This window comes from Topomyia yanbarensis, chromosome 3 (assembly GCF_030247195.1).
Source record: "Topomyia yanbarensis strain Yona2022 chromosome 3, ASM3024719v1, whole genome shotgun sequence".
Taxonomy (NCBI): Eukaryota; Metazoa; Arthropoda; class Insecta; order Diptera; family Culicidae; genus Topomyia; species Topomyia yanbarensis.
In genome coordinates, this window is record NC_080672.1 from 313,748,663 (window position 1) to 313,772,660 (window position 23,998).

At 29.3% G+C, this 23,998-nt stretch overlaps 1 protein-coding gene across 6 annotated transcripts in view; it reads left to right on the forward strand.

Moving 5' to 3' along the window:
• LOC131691395 (uncharacterized) overlaps positions 1–23,998 on the forward strand; it is a 956,846-nt gene that overhangs the window by 424,561 nt on the left and 508,287 nt on the right. Inside the window, exon 4 of one of the 6 annotated variants that reach the window (XM_058977756.1) lies at positions 3,974–4,021. The exons of the other annotated variants lie outside the window; for them this stretch is intronic. Coding sequence (XP_058833739.1) covers positions 3,974–4,006 — 33 coding nt within the window. The 3' untranslated portion in view covers positions 4,007–4,021. Of the gene's footprint in view, positions 1–3,973; positions 4,022–23,998 lie in introns of those variants that run through there. 6 annotated transcript variants of the gene reach the window in all.

The following is a 23,998-nucleotide window of genomic DNA, read 5'->3' on the forward strand; positions in this document are numbered from 1 at the left end:
TCAATGCAGTAGATACGGCTATGAGTACGCCCCCTCCGCGTGATTTACGACTGTTCACAAAACTGCGATTGTTTCTGTAGACAGCATATGAATCACCAAAAAGCTGACGAGAATGAATTCTATCATCTAACCAAGTCTCGGTGAGAACAATTACATCGTAATGGGAGGAAGAGATTGCTATGAAACTTCGTCGATTTTGTGCGTAGGCCTCGGACGTTCTGGTAATAAATCGTCAGTTTACCATTCAAGTCTGCGTCGAGAGTCAATTCCTCAAATTCCCCCACATCACTCCAACGATGATCACCTAACGGTGTAAGGCTGCAGGCTTGAAGACCAAGCAGATCTGATAAAGCGACAAAACTTTGATGATCGGATGACGTCACGCACGCCTGGAAGTTATCACTACTTAAAAGGCGAGCAGTACCAGTCGAAGCTTCAGCAGGACATATACTGCTGCAAATGTTACCTGACGGAGTAACGCTGCATGCTTGAAGACCAAACGGATTTGATGAAGCGACGAAGCGAAGCGATTTTCTACCCGCCCTAGGTCTAGCTCTTCGTTTTCGTCTCACTGTGCGCCAAGTTAATGTGGGAAATACTTTTCGCTACCCACGTGCAGATGCCGAAGTGAGCGCGTGGATTTTTTATGGGTAATTACACACAGGTCCGGTGATGTAAACAATCTCGATTTTTCACTGGATTTATCACGACACCAAAACAAACAGGAACCACTTTAAAGCTTCACAATATCAAGGACAAAAACATAATTTTGAACCGAATGATACGATAAACAACGATTAAACAGCACAAATCACGTCAAGTATTAAAACATAACTGGAGCGATCAATACAAAAAACTAATCGGAGAAAATACAAATCTTTAGAATCAGAAAGGTCAAGAGAATCACCCGAATCACCGTTTATTTGAGAAATATTCAATGGATCAGAATAACTTTAAACACAACACAAAAATAAAATAGCACATTAACAATAAAAATAAAATATTGCAAAATAATAGTAATCTTTATCTCTTTCTTGAATGCTTCTTCTTCAAGAATTTCGAATACTGCTTGTCTGGTCCTGCTTAGGATCCAATCCTGAAACTATGTTGCTTCCTTCCTTCTAGGAGCAAAATCTGGAATTCACTCCTCTCGTTCTTCACTTCTTCACTTTAGTTTAAAAAGTTCCAATTCAATATTAATTCGTCAAAAGGGCGAAAGTGTTTTTGGTAAACAAACTTGTTTTGCTCATTAGTCTACTGCAGAGTGGAATTTCATGAAAAATATGCGTTAATGTAAATTTAGAAGTAATTTCAATTGTTTTCTGCTCTGAAATTATAGTAAATTAAGAGAAACCATCAAAATAAAAGTTTGTTTACAAATCTAATTCGCCCTTTTGCGAATTTAATATGAAAAAATAAAATAAAATAAAAAAATAAATTATTCTCTATCCTGACTAACGCCGTTAGTTCAGATAACAAGTATTACTTAATCACTAAGCGTCTGAAATCAGGAAATCGCTTCGCCATCAAGTGTGGGGCCTGTACGATCCCGGAGCCTCGGCTCCTAACACAGCGTGCCCAAGTATAAAGAAGGCACTGGACAAATCTTATGGTACGATATTATGTGACTCATGTAAGAAATCGATCCTTTGACGTTTGATTCATTATGGATTATTATCGAACAAGTGTTTTATACATATTCTAAGCTCCTTAACACCCGGATCCAGCAGCGGCTATTAGGGGAATTGTGGGAAAAACCGACACTGTGGGTAAAACCGACACCCCACAAGTTTTTCTAGAAATCAAATTTTTATTCATTTCATAATGATACATTATTATTAGTACGTTTATGTAGAGCAATTGAAGAAAAATTGGATTTACATTAGTGCGCCGAATATCATAAAAATAAACAAAATATATGACAGCAGCGATCATACTCGTCTGGATGTAAAATTTCGTTGGTAGATTTTAAGGTTTTAACCGAACAAAAGCTTTTCAAATCACCCCATTTTTCAGTACCTATTATTATCGGCCTTTCCTATGATCAACTAGGTGCATTGAAGACGAGTTTGAGAAGTTCAATATTTTTAATTGCTTTTATAAAAAAATGTGCGCTTTTGGGGTAAAACCGACACCCTATGGATAGGGTAAAACCGACACGCTGTTAAGATGGTTGTGTATACTTGTGATTCATTTCAAAATACTGGGAATTTTCGGGATACTTCAATTAGCCTATTAGAACACTATAGTATTAACAGAAATACACAGAAATACTTTTATTGTGTTTATTTCTTGTAAGTCTCTTTAAAAATCAAAAATTGTAATTTTTGCTTATCTGATTCTATCGAAGCTGTTGCTATTTCTGCAAAAAGCTCATCAAACCGAATTTCTAGTGTTCTCTTGGTTTGTCATAGACGAACTTTATCACAATGAGACAATAATCTTACCCCAATAGATCGTTGATGATCAGAGTCCGAAAAATCAAATCTGAAAAAGATAGTTTTACTAAGAAGTGTGTGTGTTACTTATAAGTGAATGAATCCAATTAGCAAAACGTAGAACGCTTGCAAATCTTCTCTTACGAAATAAAATGACACTGGAGGTTGCAATGATGTGCGCAAGGATTATTTGGAAATACTCATATCAATAAATAATCCTATAGAATAAAATACTCTTATTTATAGTACTACGCTTTCGAACTTTCTTTCCCTCACTACATGATAAATAGCAATAAAAAGCACATATTTGCATCATACATACTCACACTTTATTAATCACGCATATATCTCATTTTTAAAAAAAGATAAAGATTTTAATAAAGTGGAGAGAAAATAAATTAAAGGGGGTGTCGATCTTACCCCTATAGGGTGTCGGTTTTACCCGCAGTGCCTACAAAAAGTCACTTTGTTTTCCAAGTTTTACAATCAATAATTTTTAATGAAATTAATGTTTCGAAGCGCTGAAAAAATTAAATCTTGTTAAGAATTTTCTGAAGAAGAGTTCTGGATAAAAATTATAATTTTATTGGTTTTGTGGCAACTCAGAAAAAGTGTTAAGCTTAAGGTGTCGGTTTTAACCATAATTCCCCTACAGTTTGCATACCATCATCGTCATAACCTATCGCTGTCCAGAATGAAATCTATTTTTCACGTCACTCGCATCCCGTCCCGAAGGAACACCGAACGGTGAAAATTTAATTTTAATTTATGACTTGCATCACGAATAATTATGTAGTGGCGACGAGGTTAAGTACGCCGATGATGAATTGTTTCCCTCTCCGTATCATGATATGTGCACGCTCCTGCAGGAGTTGATGTGCGTCCCTCGTCTCGGCGATCGATGCACTCCGACAGAACTACTACTATACGCGTTCCCTTTGACTACTCACGAGATGCGGCTCTTCGAGTGGCGGGCCTTCTCGTTACATACAACATGAAAATGAAAAATGCCAATGTGGCCAACCTTCTTTTGAACTTGACTTAGCAAAAAGTCAAGTTCGAAGCCGTGGAAAAAATGAATCTGAAGCGGTCGGCTGTGGCAATGATGACCGCCGAGCATGGGTATGTGCGAGGGTTGACTCAAAAAGGATAAAGAGATTCATCACTTTTGGCAGTCGGCCGAAATGCATACAGCTGGTGTAGGTTATTGTTTGCCAGTGCAGACGCGTTTTTTTCTGTGCATGGGGATGATTGTTGGGTCCTAAATGGGGGTTCGTTTTTTTAAATTATTGGTTCACCTATAGGGGAAATTATAATATCTTATTTAGAAGGTTGAGACTTGTGTTTAGATGGCAAAATTGCCATCATTTTGTTTGCTTTCGAACAAATGAAAGGGACGCAACTGAAATTAAGCAATTAAATAAATTGCATGGTAAATTCCTTCGGGGTGGTCCTAGTTAAGATACCTATATTCCATTTTGCCTTTCCATTAAATGAACATAGTAATTTATTATAGTTTTACTTTCTCATTCCAGGTAAGAACAACGATCGCATATGTGATATTTTAAGGTAAATCGAATTGTGATAAGTACAAACTTCATACCACAAAGTACGGAATGCTTGTGCCTTATCCTATATTGGCTTCGCAGTTTTGATTTTTACCCATGACAAGCAAACGCGGTAACCTAATAATCAATCCTCACAATATCAGAACATCAATCACCATCCAGTGTTTATGCTACCAATTAAACCGAAAGTTTCCCTTCGCTGTGCCATGCCTTTTCTTCGTTACTGAAATTGATTCATATTTCCATTCGCCACATCGATCTTCCAATCATTACAACTCATCATCAAAACAATTTGTCGTCATACCGACCACTGCATTACAATCGTTTGGCCCGGGGTTGGAAAAAAGAAATAAACAATCCCCGACTTTCCTCGAATAACATTTCAATTAAATGACACTTTTTCTGACATGTTGTCGCTTCAAAAAGGGGCGACCCCGGTTCATGTCCCAACTTTATGTTTTCGTGATGTTATTTATTCGATTATTAATGGATCACTTTTAGAGTGATGTGACGGCTGTCGTTTTGCTTTTTTTATTCCATTGATTGTGATTTCCGTCCCCCTTTCCATTTTCTTGGAGTTCCAACAAGTGAACCGATCCGCGCTACCAAAGAGCTGCTGGTGAATGTTGAAACAAGCATAAGCCACCACATGTTCTGCATTCCAAGTTGCTTGTCTCTATCTGGCTGTGAAAATCTGGCACTGTTTCGATTGATCCGTCTGTCCGGATCGGACAGTGATGTGTGCATGGCATGAAACATTTAATTACTACACGACTATAAAACGATCGTCGAAACGTCATTTTTATGCACCCACGCTCGACTGGCGGCGGTTGAACCTGCACTGCTTTGTTCCGATTGGCATGTTGCAACATCCTCTCGCCCGGATAAACCAAACCACGCTTGGAAACAATTTTCCGTTAATTTTAATCCGAATCAAGCTGAAGAGAAAAATCAAAGTGTAGCAAATTTTAGAAAAAAAAGTGGCCTCCAATCAGTAGAGATAATTTGCCAGACAAATATATCGTTGACCGTTTGGACCTCAGAGCTCCCGGACTACGGCAACTGCCAAACGGCAGCTAGATGATGGGATAATTTTGCGAAAATTTTCTGTATCGACACGGAGCTGCTTCCGTACCCCCACTTCTTGGTCGTTCGTGAGAGCACCCACCGAAAAACCGAGATAAAAATGCCGCGTAAAAGTGAAAGCGCGAAAATTTTCACTCTCGATCTCGTCTGATGTGACGTGGTCCAGCAAAAATGCCCGGCCCCCAAGACAATAAAGTCACCGCACCTGCTGTCCCCAGCTCTTCCTCGTTGTCTAGCGTAAGGCGACCTGTGAGGATGGGGAAATTATTATTATTATGTTATTGTTTTACACCTATCTCGCGGTGCTCATCGCCGTAATCTTCAAACCGAGTCAAGAAACACCGTAATCACGATGCGCCGGCTTGCCGGGGACAATTTGGCTAGTCCGGAGCCGGTCATTTCACTCTCAAATGCCATGGTGGTTCATGCTTGAGATCTGCTGCTGCGCTTATGAGAGGGTGAACGCCGTTTTGCAGAATCGTGTTACCTAATTTTTGCGATATCGTAAGACGTTGGGGTGTCGGGTTCTGGTTTACCTTCTATTTCGATGTCGAACAACTTCTTTGTTTTCGATATGGTTGCTCATATTGCAAATCTGGCAAAAAAGGGCGTGTAACGAAAAGTGGTTTAGTTTTCAACGTTGGTAATACATCTCTTTCTCGATATTTTCTCTCGAATGTTACACATATAGCTAAGAAATCCATTCAAGAAATGTCTACAATAGATAAAAATATAGATTTTAATATTATAAAGGGCGAGTCGATAAATATTGCGACACTTTCAAACTCGCGTAACATATTTCATACTTGAAATGAACCATGTTCATCCACATACAAAATTCTGGGTAGTCGCATCGCGCCTCTGGAAAACTGGGGATATACGTCATTCAACCGTTTCAAGGGATATTATTAAAAATGCGTAGTTATTGTATTGGTATGAACTTTCATGAAAAATATCTGATCATAGTCCACAAATATCCACGAATTAGATCCGGGGAAAAAGTCTTCCAAAGGCCCCCTACACTCTCGAAGACAGGTGCAAGTACAATGTTTCTTCTAGATTTTAGTTTGTTTTAGTTGGCCATATTTGCACTATACTGAGACCACTTCAACTGATTCTCGGCAGTCGCAATTAATAGAGAGGCGGTGGATAATTCAGTACAGGTTTCGTTAGAGTTCTTCGTATTGCACAAGTAAATTAGCGAGGATTACAATCAGAGTTTATGCATTGGACAGAGAGTTGATCTGACTATATTTTTTCATTGCAGTGTAGCAACAAATGACGCTGATTTGTACTGAAAACTCCAAGGGACATTTTTTATTATCATTGTAACTAGAAACATATTTATTCGCAAACAAGTGACACTTGTAATTTCAAGAATGTCCATGCATGCAGCAAAAGTAGTGTTTTTGTCCAGTGACACCTTCAATGGTTACTTGCTTTCCAAGAATTTAAATTCATATTCTGATAGTTTGAACCATTTCTTTTTCAAAGTGATGGTTTGTATAGGACTTATTTATCCATACCTCCGGAACGAGAACTGCGAGTGAAACAAAGCTAGAAGAATCACTGTGGAAAGAGACTACATTGCAATCAACTGAATGTACAGCTTTTGTACTATTGACATAGCCTGGACACTTCACACTATTCACTTCAATGCGAATGAATATTTTGAAGTACCCACCTGTCTCATTCACGAATCGCATTATCTTTCTCTCTCTCTCTGTTTAAGACGTAGGCATATGACCTTATCTCACTTTACTATTTCTAGTTGCGCTTTAAAATGCTGGACTAGAAAATTTTAATCTGCGCAAAGACCTTATTTCAGAAATCTGTGACCAAAAAGACTCAGATCTCTGAATTCTAAAACTAATTATTTTAAACGACGACACCAAGAAAAGAAGATCGAAAACAAAAAGGTGAAAACTAATAAGAATAAACAAAAAGGTGAAAACTAATAAGCCCTAGAAAGTCTGTTGTATGTTTGTAGGCATTTTTCAAATAATGGGATTATCAGAAACATAGCGGAAATTTCTGAATCAATAGTTCTCAAATTTGTACAATTCGTTTTCATTTACTTTATTTGAATATTATTTTTAAAATTTCATTCTATTTACTCATTTTGTCAGTTTCTCCATTTTATGGATTTCATTCTTCTTGTTTATTTTGAAATTTTTTACTAATTTTAAATATTTGATCATTGCATTTTAATTATTTATTTCATTCAGCATTCTTTTTTTTCATTTGGGTTCATTTTGTCTATTTTATTCATTTCATTTTTCGGATTCACTCTGATTAGTTTATTCTTTCAATGCATTTTATTCATATGATTAATGTTATGCGTTCTATTAAATTTTTTCCACTTAATGCATTTTATTCAGTTTCTTCATTTTAATAATCAGACTTTTTTCAGTCATTCATTTTATTCAATTCATCCGAATTATTTTTTTCTATTAATTCATAACTTTCCTACATCGTTTAATTTTTCATTTTAATAATTTTTATCATTTAATTTATTTTGTTCTGCTTGTTTTCTCCTTCTTTTTATTCATTTTATCAATTCTGTTCGTTTTTGTCTTTCTCGTATATAAGCTAATTAACTGAAAAAATCCGTACACAAATCAACAACGAAGTGTAATCGTTCAACACGCTCAGGCACACGGTTCGCATAGGATTGACCCACTCTGAACACTACCCATTATCACTCCCCCATCTAGTCACCTCATCACGACCCTCAAACGATTACCTCATCCACACCCAGTAGGCATACTAAGATAGGTAGGGATTGGTTCGGTTGTGGGTTATTTATCCACTTCCCACACACACCCCTGCGTGATAAAATAAGTTAGCCAAAAGACAACATTGAGCAAATGCTGATTAAGCTAATCGAAAATATTAATTTGTTTCAAGTAGGGGCGGATTCGGAATAAAATTTCCTAGTGGGTCTGAAATTTCGATTTTGAATTGAACACATTTCGTAATACGCAATATCCGCATTTAATAAAACCAGTGAAAAATTTGGTTAGAAATGATATTGAGTTTGAAACAACTTTTAAATTGAAACTTATTTAAAAGGAACAATTGCACTACTAGGTGAATTAAAACCGGTTTTTCTGTTTAATTCGTTTGTTTTATTTACTCATTTCATTTATTTTTGTTTTGTTCATTTCACTCAATTTCTTCCGTTTCATTCATTTGATTCATTGTACTTATTGAATTCATTTGATTCATTTGATTTATTTAATTCATTTAATTCATTTGATTCAGTTGATTCATTTGATATATTTGATTCATTTGATTCATTTAATTCATTTGATTCAGTTGATTCAGTTGATTCAATTGATTCATTGGATTCATTTGATTCATTTGATTTATTTGATTCATTGCATTAATTGGATTCATTTCGTTCATTTCGTTAATTTAGTTATTTTCGTTTATTTCGTTAATTTCGTTAATTTCGTTAATTTCGTTAATTTCGTTAATTTCGTTAATTTTGTTAATTTCGTTAATTTCGTTAATTTCGTTAATTTCGTTAATTTCGATAACTTCGTTAATTTCGTTAATTTCGTTAATTTCGTTAATTTCGTTAATTTCGTTAATTTCGTTAATTTCGTTAATTCCGTTAATTCCGTTAATTCCGTTAATTTCGTTAATTTCGTTAATTTCGTTAATTTCGTTAATTTCGTTAATTTCGTTAATTTCGTTAATTTCGTTAATTTCGTTAATTTCGTTAATTTCGTTAATTTCGTTAACTTCGTTAATTTCGTTAATTTCGTTAATTTCGTTAATTTCGTTAATTTCGTTAATTTCGTTAATTTCGTTAATTTCGTTAATTTCGTTAATTTCGTTAATTTCGTTAATTTCGTTAATTTCGTTAATTTCGTTAATTTCGTTAATTTCGTTAATTTCGTTAATTTCGTTAATTTCGTTAATTTCGTTAATTTCGTTAATTTCGTTAATTTCGTTAATTTCGTTAATTTCGTTAATTTCGTTAATTCCGTTAATTCCGTTAATTTCGTTAATTTCGTTAATTTCGTTAATTTCGTTAATTTCGTTAATTTCGTTAATTTCGTTAATTTCGTTAATTTCGTTAATTTCGTTAATTTCGTTAATTTCGTTAATTTCGTTAATTTCGTTAATTTCGTTAATTTCGTTAATTTCGTTAATTTCGTTAATTTCGTTAATTTCGTTAATTTCGTTAATTTCGTTAATTTCGTTAATTTCGTTAATTTCGTTAATTTCGTTAATTTCGTTAATTTCGTTAATTTTGTTAATTTCGTTAATTTCGTTAATTTCGTTAATTTCGTTAATTTCGTTAATTTCGTTAATTTCGTTAATTTCGTTAATTTCGTTAATTTCGTTAATTTCGTTAATTTCGTTAATTTCGTTAATTTCGTTAATTTCGTTAATTTCGTTAATTTCGTTAATTTCGTTAATTTCGTTAATTTCGTTAATTTCGTTAATTTCGTTAATTTCGTTAATTTCGTTAATTTCGTTAATTTCGTTAATTTCATTAATTTCATTAATTTCGTTAATTTCGTTAATTTCGTTAATTTCGTTAATTTCGTTAATTTCGTTAATTTCGTTAATTTCGTTAATTTCGTTAATTTCGTTAATTTCGTTAATTTCGTTAATTTCGTTAATTTCGTTAATTTCGTTAATTTCGTTAATTTCGTTAATTTCGTTAATTTCGTTAATTTCGTTAATTTCGTTAATTTCGTTAATTTCGTTAATTTCGTTAATTTCGTTAATTTCGTAATTTCGTTAATTTCGTTAATTTCATTAATTTCGTTAATTTCGTTAATTTCGTTAATTTCGTTAATTTCGTTAATTTCGTTAATTTCGTTAATTTCGTTAACTTCGTTAATTTCGTTAATTTCGTTAATTTCGTTAATTTCGTTAATTTCGTTAATTTCGTTAATTTCGTTAATTTCGTTAATTTCGTTAATTTCGTTAATTTCGTTAATTTCGTTAATTTCGTTAATTTCGTTAATTTCGTTAATTTCGTTAATTTCGTTAATTTCGTTAATTTCGTTAATTTCGTTAATTTCGTTAATTTCGTTAATTTCGTTAATTTCGTTAATTTCGTTAATTTCGTTAATTTCGTTAATTTCGTTAATTTCGTTAATTTCGTTAATTTCGTTAATTTCGTTAATTTCGTTAATTTCGTTAATTTCGTTAATTTCGTTAATTTCGTTAATTTCGTTAATTTCGTTAATTTCGTTAATTTCGTTCATTTAGTTCATTTCGTTCATTTAGTTCATTTCGTTCATTTAGTTCATTTAGTTCATTTCGTTCATTTCGTTCATTTCGTTCATTTCGTTCATTTCGTTCATTTCGTTAATTTCGTTAATTTCGTTAATTTCGTTAATTTCGTTAATTTCGTTAATTTCGTTAATTTCGTTAATTTCGTTAATTTCGTTAATTTCGTTAATTTCGTTAATTTCGTTAATTTCGTTAATTTCGTTCATTTCGTTCATTTCGTTCATTTCGTTCATTTCGTTCATTTCGTTCATTTCGTTCATTTCGTTCATTTCGTTCATTTAATTCATTTCGTTCATTTCGTTCATTTCGTTCATTTCGTTCATTTCGTTCATTTCGTTCATTTCGTTCATTTCGTTCAATTCGTTCATTTCGTTCATTTCGTTCATTTCGTTCATTTCGTTCATTTCGTTCATTTCGTTCATTTCGTTCATTTCGTTCATTTCGTTCATTTCGTTCATTTCGTTCATTTCGTTCATTTCGTTCATTTCGTTCATTTCGTTCATTTCGTTCATTTCGTTCATTTCGTTCATATCGTTCATTTCGTTCATTTCGTTCATTTCGTTCATTTCGTTCATTTCGTTCATTTCGTTCATTTAGTTCATTTCGTTCATTTCGTTCATTTCGTTCATTTCGTTCATTTCGTTCATTTCGTTCATTTCGTTCATTTCATTCATTTCGTTCATTTCGTTCATTTCGTTCATTTCGTTCATTTAGTTAATTTCGTTCATTTCGTTCATTTCGTTCATTTCGTTCATTTCGTTCATTTCGTTCATTTCGTTCATTTCGTTCATTTCGTTCATTTCGTTCATTTCGTTCATTTCGTTCATTTCGTTCATTTCGTTCATTTCGTTCATTTCGTTCATTTCGTTCATTTCGTTCATTTCGTTCATTTCGTTCATTTCGTTCATTTCGTTCATTTCGTTCATTTCGTTCATTTCATTCATTTCGTTCATTTCGTTCATTTCGTTCATTTCGTTCATTTCGTTCATTTCGTTCATTTCGTTCATTTCGTTCATTTAGTTAATTTCGTTAATTTCGTTAATTTCGTTAATTTCGTTAATTTCGTTAATTTCGTTAATTTCGATAATTTCGTTAATTTCGATAATTTCGATAATTTCGATAATTTCGTTAATTTCGTTAATTTCGTTAATATCGTTCATTTCGTTCATTTCGTTCATTTCATTCGTTTCATTCATTTTATTCATATCATTTATTTCATTCATTTCATTCATTTCATTCATTTCATTCATTTCATTCATTTCATTCATTTCATTCATTTCATTCATTTCATTCATTTCATTCATTCATTTCATTCATTCATTCATTCATTCATTTCATTCATTCATTTCATTCATTCATTTCATTCATTCATTTCATTCATTCATTTCATTCATTCATTTCATTCATTCATTTCATTCATTCATTTCATTCATTCATTTCATTCATTCATTTCATTCATTCATTTCATTCATTCATTTCATTCATTCATTTCATTCATTCATTTCATTCATTCATTTCATTCATTCATTTCATTCATTCATTTCATTCATTCATTTCATTCATTCATTTCATTCATTCATTTCATTCATTCATTTCATTCATTCATTTCATTCATTCATTTCATTCATTCATTTCATTCATTCATTTCATTCATTCATTTCATTCATTCATTTCATTCATTCATTTCATTCATTCATTTCATTCATTCATTTCATTCATTCATTTCATTCATTCATTCATTTCATTCATTTCATTCATTCATTCATTTCATTCATTTCATTCATTTCATTCATTTCATTCATTTCATTCATTTCATTCATTTCATTCATTTCATTCATTTCATTCATTTCATTCATTTCATTCATTTCATTTCATTTCATTCATTTCATTCATTTCATTTCATTTCATTCATTTCATTCATTTCATTTCATTTCATTCATTTCATTCATTTCATTTCATTTCATTCATTTCATTCATTTCATTTCATTTCATTCATTTCATTCATTTCATTTCATTTCATTCATTTCATTCATTTCATTTCATTTCATTCATTTCATTCATTTCATTTCATTTCATTCATTTCATTCATTTCATTCATTTCATTCATTTCATTCATTTCATTCATTTCATTCATTTCATTCATTTCATTCATTTCATTCATTTCATTCATTTCATTCATTTCATTCATTTCATTCATTTCATTCATTTCATTCATTTCATTCATTTCATTCATTTCATTCATTTCATTCATTTCATTCATTTCATTCATTTCATTCATTTCATTCATTTCATTCATTTCATTCATTTCATTCATTTCATTCATTTCATTCATTTCATTCATTTCATTCATTTCATTCATTTCATTCATTTCATTCATTTCATTCATTTCATTCATTTCATTCATTTCATTCATTTCATTCATTTCATTCATTTCATTCATTTCATTCATTTCATTCATTTCATTCATTTCATTCATTTCATTCATTTCATTCATTTCATTCATTTCATTCATTTCATTCATTTCATTCATTTCATTCATTTCATTCATTTCATTCATTTCATTCATTTCATTCATTTCATTCATTTCATTCATTTCATTCATTTCATTCATTTCATTCATTTCATTCATTTCATTCATTTCATTCATTTCATTCATTTCATTCATTTCATTCATTTCATTCATTTCATTCATTTCATTCATTTCATTCATTTCATTCATTTCATTCATTTCATTCATTTCATTCATTTCATTCATTTCATTCATTTCATTCATTTCATTCATTTCATTCATTTCATTCATTTCATTCATTTCATTCATTTCATTCATTTCATTCATTTCATTCATTTCATTCATTTCATTCATTTCATTCATTTCATTCATTTCATTCATTTCATTCATTTCATTCATTTCATTCATTTCATTCATTTCATTCATTTCATTCATTTCATTCATTTCATTCATTTCATTCATTTCATTCATTTCATTCATTTCATTCATTTCATTCATTTCATTCATTTCATTCATTTCATTCATTTCATTCATTTCATTCATTTCATTCATTTCATTCATTTCATTCATTTCATTCATTTCATTCATTTCATTCATTTCATTCATTTCATTCATTTCATTCATTTCATTCATTTCATTCATTTCATTCATTTCATTCATTTCATTCATTTCATTCATTTCATTCATTTCATTCATTTCATTCATTTCATTCATTTCATTCATTTCATTCATTTCATTCATTTCATTCATTTCATTCATTTCATTCATTTCATTCATTTCATTCATTTCATTCATTTCATTCATTTCATTCATTTCATTCATTTCATTCATTTCATTCATTTCATTCATTTCATTCATTTCATTCATTTCATTCATTTCATTCATTTCATTCATTTCATTCATTTCATTCATTTCATTCATTTCATTCATTTCATTCATTTCATTCATTTCATTCATTTCATTCATTTCATTCATTTCATTCATTTCATTCATTTCATTCATTTCATTCATTTCATTCATTTCATTCATTTCATTCATTTCATTCATTTCATTCATTTCATTCATTTCATTCATTTCATTCATTTCATTCATTTCATTCATTTCATTCATTTCATTCATTTCATTCATTTCATTCATTTCATTCATTTCATTCATTTCATTCATTTCATTCATTTCATTCATTTCATTCATTTCATTCATTTCATTCATTTCATTCATTTCATTCATTTCATTCATTTCATTCATTTCATTCATTTCATTCATTTCATTCATTTCATTCATTTCATTCATTTCATTCATTTCATTCATTTCATTCATTTCATTCATTTCATTCATTTCATTCATTTCATTCATTTCATTCATTTCATTCATTTCATTCATTTCATTCATTTCATTCATTTCATTCATTTCATTCATTTCATTCATTTCATTCATTTCATTCATTTCATTCATTTCATTCATTTCATTCATTTCATTCATTTCATTCATTTCATTCATTTCATTCATTTCATTCATTTCATTCATTTCATTCATTTCATTCATTTCATTCATTTCATTCATTTCATTCATTTCATTCATTTCATTCATTTCATTCATTTCATTCATTTCATTCATTTCATTCATTTCATTCATTTCATTCATTTCATTCATTTCATTCATTTCATTCATTTCATTCATTTCATTCATTTCATTCATTTCATTCATTTCATTCATTTCATTCATTTCATTCATTTCATTCATTTCATTCATTTCATTCATTTCATTCATTTCATTCATTTCATTCATTTCATTCATTTCATTCATTTCATTCATTTCATTCATTTCATTCATTTCATTCATTTCATTCATTTCATTCATTTCATTCATTTCATTCATTTCATTCATTTCATTCATTTCATTCATTTCATTCATTTCATTCATTTCATTCATTTCATTCATTTCATTCATTTCATTCATTTCATTCATTTCATTCATTTCATTCATTTCATTCATTTCATTCATTTCATTCATTTCATTCATTTCATTCATTTCATTCATTTCATTCATTTCATTCATTTCATTCATTTCATTCATTTCATTCATTTCATTCATTTCATTCATTTCATTCATTTCATTCATTTCATTCATTTCATTCATTTCATTCATTTCATTCATTTCATTCATTTCATTCATTTCATTCATTTCATTCATTTCATTCATTTCATTCATTTCATTCATTTCATTCATTTCATTCATTTCATTCATTTCATTCATTTCATTCATTTCATTCATTTCATTCATTTCATTCATTTCATTCATTTCATTCATTTCATTCATTTCATTCATTTCATTCATTTCATTCATTTCATTCATTTCATTCATTTCATTCATTTCATTCATTTCATTCATTTCATTCATTTCATTCATTTCATTCATTTCATTCATTTCATTCATTTCATTCATTTCATTCATTTCATTCATTTCATTCATTTCATTCATTTCATTCATTTCATTCATTTCATTCATTTCATTCATTTCATTCATTTCATTCATTTCATTCATTTCATTCATTTCATTCATTTCATTCATTTCATTCATTTCATTCATTTCATTCATTTCATTCATTTCATTCATTTCATTCATTTCATTCATTTCATTCATTTCATTCATTTCATTCATTTCATTCATTTCATTCATTTCATTCATTTCATTCATTTCATTCATTTCATTCATTTCATTCATTTCATTCATTTCATTCATTTCATTCATTTCATTCATTTCATTCATTTCATTCATTTCATTCATTTCATTCATTTCATTCATTTCATTCATTTCATTCATTTCATTCATTTCATTCATTTCATTCATTTCATTCATTTCATTCATTTCATTCATTTCATTCATTTCATTCATTTCATTCATTTCATTCATTTCATTCATTTCATTCATTTCATTCATTTCATTCATTTCATTCATTTCATTCATTTCATTCATTTCATTCATTTCATTCATTTCATTCATTTCATTCATTTCATTCATTTCATTCATTTCATTCATTTCATTCATTTCATTCATTTCATTCATTTCATTCATTTCATTCATTTCATTCATTTCATTCATTTCATTCATTTCATTCATTTCATTCATTTCATTCATTTCATTCATTTCATTCATTTCATTCATTTCATTCATTTCATTCATTTCATTCATTTCATTCATTTCATTCATTTCATTCATTTCATTCATTTCATTCATTTCATTCATTTCATTCATTTCATTCATTTCATTCATTTCATTCATTTCATTCATTTCATTCATTTCATTCATTTCATTCATTTCATTCATTTCATTCATTTCATTCATTTCATTCATTTCATTCATTTCATTCATTTCATTCATTTCATTCATTTCATTCATTTCATTCATTTCATTCATTTCATTCATTTCATTCATTTCATTCATTTCATTCATTTCATTCATTTCATTCATTTCATTCATTTCATTCATTTCATTCATTTCATTCATTTCATTCATTTCATTCATTTCATTCATTTCATTCATTTCATTCATTTCATTCATTTCATTCATTTCATTCATTTCATTCATTTCATTCATTTCATTCATTTCATTCATTTCATTCATTTCATTCATTTCATTCATTTCATTCATTTCATTCATTTCATTCATTTCATTCATTTCATTCATTTCATTCATTTCATTCATTTCATTCATTTCATTCATTTCATTCATTTCATTCATTTCATTCATTTCATTCATTTCATTCATTTCATTCATTTCATTCATTTCATTCATTTCATTCATTTCATTCATTTCATTCATTTCATTCATTTCATTCATTTCATTCATTTCATTCATTTCATTCATTTCATTCATTTCATTCATTTCATTCATTTCATTCATTTCATTCATTTCATTCATTTCATTCATTTCATTCATTTCATTCATTTCATTCATTTCATTCATTTCATTCATTTCATTCATTTCATTCATTTCATTCATTTCATTCATTTCATTCATTTCATTCATTTCATTCATTTCATTCATTTCATTCATTTCATTCATTTCATTCATTTCATTCATTTCATTCATTTCATTCATTTCATTCATTTCATTCATTTCATTCATTTCATTCATTTCATTCATTTCATTCATTTCATTCATTTCATTCATTTCATTCATTTCATTCATTTCATTCATTTCATTCATTTCATTCATTTCATTCATTTCATTCATTTCATTCATTTCATTCATTTCATTCATTTCATTCATTTCATTCATTTCATTCATTTCATTCATTTCATTCATTTCATTCATTTCATTCATTTCATTCATTTCATTCATTTCATTCATTTCATTCATTTCATTCATTTCATTCATTTCATTCATTTCATTCATTTCATTCATTTCATTCATTTCATTCATTTCATTCATTTCATTCATTTCATTCATTTCATTCATTTCATTCATTTCATTCATTTCATTCATTTCATTCATTTCATTCATTTCATTCATTTCATTCATTTCATTCATTTCATTCATTTCATTCATTTCATTCATTTCATTCATTTCATTCATTTCATTCATTTCATTCATTTCATTCATTTCATTCATTTCATTCATTTCATTCATTTCATTCATTTCATTCATTTCATTCATTTCATTCATTTCATTCATTTCATTCATTTCATTCATTTCATTCATTTCATTCATTTCATTCATTTCATTCATTTCATTCATTTCATTCATTTCATTCATTTCATTCATTTCATTCATTTCATTCATTTCATTCATTTCATTCATTTCATTCATTTCATTCATTTCATTCATTTCATTCATTTCATTCATTTCATTCATTTCATTCATTTCATTCATTTCATTCATTTCATTCATTTCATTCATTTCATTCATTTCATTCATTTCATTCATTTCATTCATTTCATTCATTTCATTCATTTCATTCATTTCATTCATTTCATTCATTTCATTCATTTCATTCATTTCATTCATTTCATTCATTTCATTCATTTCATTCATTTCATTCATTTCATTCATTTCATTCATTTCATTCATTTCATTCATTTCATTCATTTCATTCATTTCATTCATTTCATTCATTTCATTCATTTCATTCATTTCATTCATTTCATTCATTTCATTCATTTCATTCATTTCATTCATTTCATTCATTTCATTCATTTCATTCATTTCATTCATTTCATTCATTTCATTCATTTCATTCATTTCATTCATTTCATTCATTTCATTCATTTCATTCATTTCATTCATTTCATTCATTTCATTCATTTCATTCATTTCATTCATTTCATTCATTTCATTCATTTCATTCATTTCATTCATTTCATTCATTTCATTCATTTCATTCATTTCATTCATTTCATTCATTTCATTCATTTCATTCATTTCATTCATTTCATTCATTTCATTCATTTCATTCATTTCATTCATTTCATTCATTTCATTCATTTCATTCATTTCATTCATTTCATTCATTTCATTCATTTCATTCATTTCATTCATTTCATTCATTTCATTCATTTCATTCATTTCATTCATTTCATTCATTTCATTCATTTCATTCATTTCATTCATTTCATTCATTTCATTCATTTCATTCATTTCATTCATTTCATTCATTTCATTCATTTCATTCATTTCATTCATTTCATTCATTTCATTCATTTCATTCATTTCATTCATTTCATTCATTTCATTCATTTCATTCATTTCATTCATTTCATTCATTTCATTCATTTCATTCATTTCATTCATTTCATTCATTTCATTCATTTCATTCATTTCATTCATTTCATTCATTTCATTCATTTCATTCATTTCATTCATTTCATTCATTTCATTCATTTCATTCATTTCATTCATTTCATTCATTTCATTCATTTCATTCATTTCATTCATTTCATTCATTTCATTCATTTCATTCATTTCATTCATTTCATTCATTTCATTCATTTCATTCATTTCATTCATTTCATTCATTTCATTCATTTCATTCATTTCATTCATTTCATTCATTTCATTCATTTCATTCATTTCATTCATTTCATTCATTTCATTCATTTCATTCATTTCATTCATTTCATTCATTTCATTCATTTCATTCATTTCATTCATTTCATTCATTTCATTCATTTCATTCATTTCATTCATTTCATTCATTTCATTCATTTCATTCATTTCATTCATTTCATTCATTTCATTCATTTCATTCATTTCATTCATTTCATTCATTTCATTCATTTCATTCATTTCATTCATTTCATTCATTTCATTCATTTCATTCATTTCATTCATTTCATTCATTTCATTCATTTCATTCATTTCATTCATTTCATTCATTTCATTCATTTCATTCATTTCATTCATTTCATTCATTTCATTCATTTCATTCATTTCATTCATTTCATTCATTTCATTCATTTCATTCATTTCATTCATTTCATTCATTTCATTCATTTCATTCATTTCATTCATTTCATTCATTTCATTCATTTCATTCATTTCATTCATTTCATTCATTTCATTCATTTCATTCATTTCATTCATTTCATTCATTTCATTCATTTCATTCATTTCATTCATTTCATTCATTTCATTCATTTCATTCATTTCATTCATTTCATTCATTTCATTCATTTCATTCATTTCATTCATTTCATTCATTTCATTCATTTCATTCATTTCATTCATTTCATTCATTTCATTCATTTCATTCATTTCATTCATTTCATTCATTTCATTCATTTCATTCATTTCATTCATTTCATTCATTTCATTCATTTCATTCATTTCATTCATTTCATTCATTTCATTCATTTCATTCATTTCATTCATTTCATTCATTTCATTCATTTCATTCATTTCATTCATTTCATTCATTTCATTCATTTCATTCATTTCATTCATTTCATTCATTTCATTCATTTCATTCATTTCATTCATTTCATTCATTTCATTCATTTCATTCATTTCATTCATTTCATTCATTTCATTCATTTCATTCATTTCATTCATTTCATTCATTTCATTCATTTCATTCATTTCATTCATTTCATTCATTTCATTCATTTCATTCATTTCATTCATTTCATTCATTTCATTCATTTCATTCATTTCATTCATTTCATTCATTTCATTCATTTCATTCATTTCATTCATTTCATTCATTTCATTCATTTCATTCATTTCATTCATTTCATTCATTTCATTCATTTCATTCATTTCATTCATTTCATTCATTTCATTCATTTCATTCATTTCATTCATTTCATTCATTTCATTCATTTCATTCATTTCATTCATTTCATTCATTTCATTCATTTCATTCATTTCATTCATTTCATTCATTTCATTCATTTCATTCATTTCATTCATTTCATTCATTTCATTCATTTCATTCATTTCATTCATTTCATTCATTTCATTCATTTCATTCATTTCATTCATTTCATTCATTTCATTCATTTCATTCATTTCATTCATTTCATTCATTTCATTCATTTCATTCATTTCATTCATTTCATTCATTTCATTCATTTCATTCATTTCATTCATTTCATTCATTTCATTCATTTCATTCATTTCATTCATTTCATTCATTTCATTCATTTCATTCATTTCATTCATTTCATTCATTTCATTCATTTCATTCATTTCATTCATTTCATTCATTTCATTCATTTCATTCATTTCATTCATTTCATTCATTTCATTCATTTCATTCATTTCATTCATTTCATTCATTTCATTCATTTCATTCATTTCATTCATTTCATTCATTTCATTCATTTCATTCATTTCATTCATTTCATTCATTTCATTCATTTCATTCATTTCATTCATTTCATTCATTTCATTCATTTCATTCATTTCATTCATTTCATTCATTTCATTCATTTCATTCATTTCATTCATTTCATTCATTTCATTCATTTCATTTACTTTCTTCATTTGAAACTGAATTGAAAAAAAATGCAATGGAACTCCACATTTCAAAATATAAGTTTGTATTAAATTTAAATAAAAATCTTCCAGGTATATGCACATTTTTGTATTTTTTTGAATTTTCTGAACGAAATAGAACTTGGCAATGGGTCAATCAAAAAATTATAAACTATCAACACTATATTTGACATTCAATGGGTTTATTTTGTATGCAATTTTCTGTTATAATGCAAATGTTGATAAAAGCCGTTTTATAGGGACATGCATTTAAAAAAATTGCAAAACATAGGTAATTTGTTCTCTCCACTGAAGCATTGCGGGGGATGGATTTTGGAAATGGTACGTTATTTACAAGTGGCCCCTAAGACAAGTTTCTCGTTTCTTTTCTTCATCGAAAACCAAACTGGGAATCTGAGAACAAGACGTTCGCCTCAACTAAAAAACGTGAATATCAAATACATTGTCGAGACATCTGCGATGATTTCTTTAACAATTGCAGTTGTAATCGGACGATACGAGTTATGATCGGGGCTTGTTACTCGGTTTGGAATGGTTTCCTTGTCGCTTCCTTGTCGATCACATGAAACAATATTTTGCTCAAGGAACCGGTTTATAGTGGTTCAAAACAGAAAGAATTCTTCTGGCTGTATTTTAAAGAGCATTAATTGATGTTTCTTTAGACAGGTCATCAACGAAGCTTCTTTAATAGCTGTTCTTTTCAAGACGGCGTAAGCTATCAATCGCATAATTAAACGAAGAATACAGTTCATCTTTTATTACATAAACCGGTAGAGCTCAATTCTCCAAATAGAGCAATATATAAGTTCAACCTGTAAAACTTAAGTTCGGTTTTTAAGTGATTTACTACGAAATTGTAAACACGTTCTCGTTTGACAATACCATAGTAAATTTAGCCATAGTAAATATAGCCACGTGGGCTAGAATTTTTGATAGTTACCCCTTCAAATAGATACTGGTAAAACTAGTTGAATGGAAGATGTGGTCGTTATAATAAAATTAAAATTAAGTATCTTTAACGTCAGCTGTATCTGAAAAAGCAAAAGCAGCATATGGCTCTCTCAATGACACAATTTTCTTTGCAAAGTAGTGATTATTTTTAAAAATCTCAAGGGCACCCCCATAGCGCTACAGATATTCTTTGAAAACGATTTGTTTAGCATCATACGAACTATGCAGCCTAGTTTAATTTTTTATAACGGGACACGAATGCCTTTTGAATACCGTAAACCGGGGTGACTTTGATCACTCGAAACTTTTTTCGTAGATCGCCTATTAAACCAGAATAGTCTTCTGAATTATTTTAGTTTGAAATGATTTTTACTCTAAACTTATGAAATACTGGTTTATTATACTTTTTGAGTATATTGTTCGGTTTTTGGGTACAAAAACTACAAAAAATCCGAAATTTGACTATACCTTATTTTTACGAAGCTTCATAAAACGTCTATTTTTTTATAAAACATTAAGTCTCAGATTTGAGCAATTAAATTACAAGCGAGATTTTATTTTCCTTTAGAGTGGGATGTCCAAATTTACTTTTAAGAGTTTGTTTATTTTAAATACAATTTTTTGTGAAACTAGTTGGCAATTATTTCAAATTTTTTTAAGCTTAAACTCGCAACTTTTTTTTATTGTTCAATATTCCAACGTGTTAAAATGGATGAAACATTTTGTACATTGATAAAGCACTGAAATAAAACAATTTTAGCAGTTTTAAAGGTTTTCAGAATCTTTTATTCTAGTTGGACACAAATTATACGAATTTTGACTACTCGAATTTTACAGTACATTGAATACTTTGTATAATACCAATTAACATCTATTTAACAATGAGTATATTTCCAGAATTAGTTTAAACAAACATTTGAATGAAAAACATTGACATCTATAACATAATGTGGGTGAACATGCAGGTTATCAAAGTCACCCCGGAATACGAAAACGGACATCAACTTGAAATCATTTTTGGAAAAATAGCTGTAAGCGGACAATTTTAGGTAAAACCATCCAATCTTGTTCTCCTTACATCAGTACATGGTTTAAAAATATTAAACTTGAAAAAATGTGTTGCGCCTGAAAATATGAAACGATTACTTCGAAAAGTGATCAATGTCACCCCGGTTTACGGTATTCGCAAACTTCGTAGAACAACAGATTGGGTTAATGATCCATTCGGCCCTATGACGTATTCGGCCTAATGACCGATTCGACCTAGAGTGACAAAAAATGACCCCACCAAAGCGCTTTTGTTATCAGCTGATACACCACAGACAGACGACTAAACAAATTAATTCCGAACAAAAAATATTTCACGGTATCCCCAAGCCAATAGTTGACATAGCTAGGGAAGAAATAAGAGAGAAGATAGCTATACCAGAGTCACTCGAAAGCACTAAAAGCACCAAACATCTAACAGCGATAATCAAAGCTCCAGCGACAACGACATGAACGCAAAAACGAGTGAGGTAGAAGGCAGAAGGAATTATCGGCAGAGCTTAAGCTTCTTTAAAATGCTGTCCATAACTTCAGATTTGTGTAGAATTATATGCACGTATGCAGTAAAGTAGAACCATGTTAGGGACTGTTCTATACTACACACATTCCCCACTGATAATACCCAACTTCCAATACATATATATTAAATTGTATACAACTTCATACTATGTAGGACCTCAAACTTTTTTGTGGGATTTGGTTCGTTATTTCGAATTTACTTCGTAAAAAAGTAGCGTAAATCGAAAGAGTTCGTAATTGTAAATTGCAGTGCACTGTCCAAAGCGAAAGACCTAACTGTATTCCGATAGACCTCGCTGCTGGTCCTTGGCGTCCAGCGTTAGTACAATGATACTACTGACTACTTGGATTCCTTCTCAGTTGTATATTGATCAAATTATGACTGGTTTGTTCGACTAACATCTTACTTCGATATCACCAGGTCTATACCGCATTCAATCAATATTAAGAAACAAGTCCGTATAGCAATAATGGCAACAGTTGACACTTTTTGTGGTGCTACCTAACGAGCCAGGTTTGCCATAAACACTTTTTTGTAGACCTCCACTGCGCAGTAGTAACGACCCACGCCTCCCCCGCAGCAGGCACCGCCACCTTGTCATGCCCAGTCGTATTGT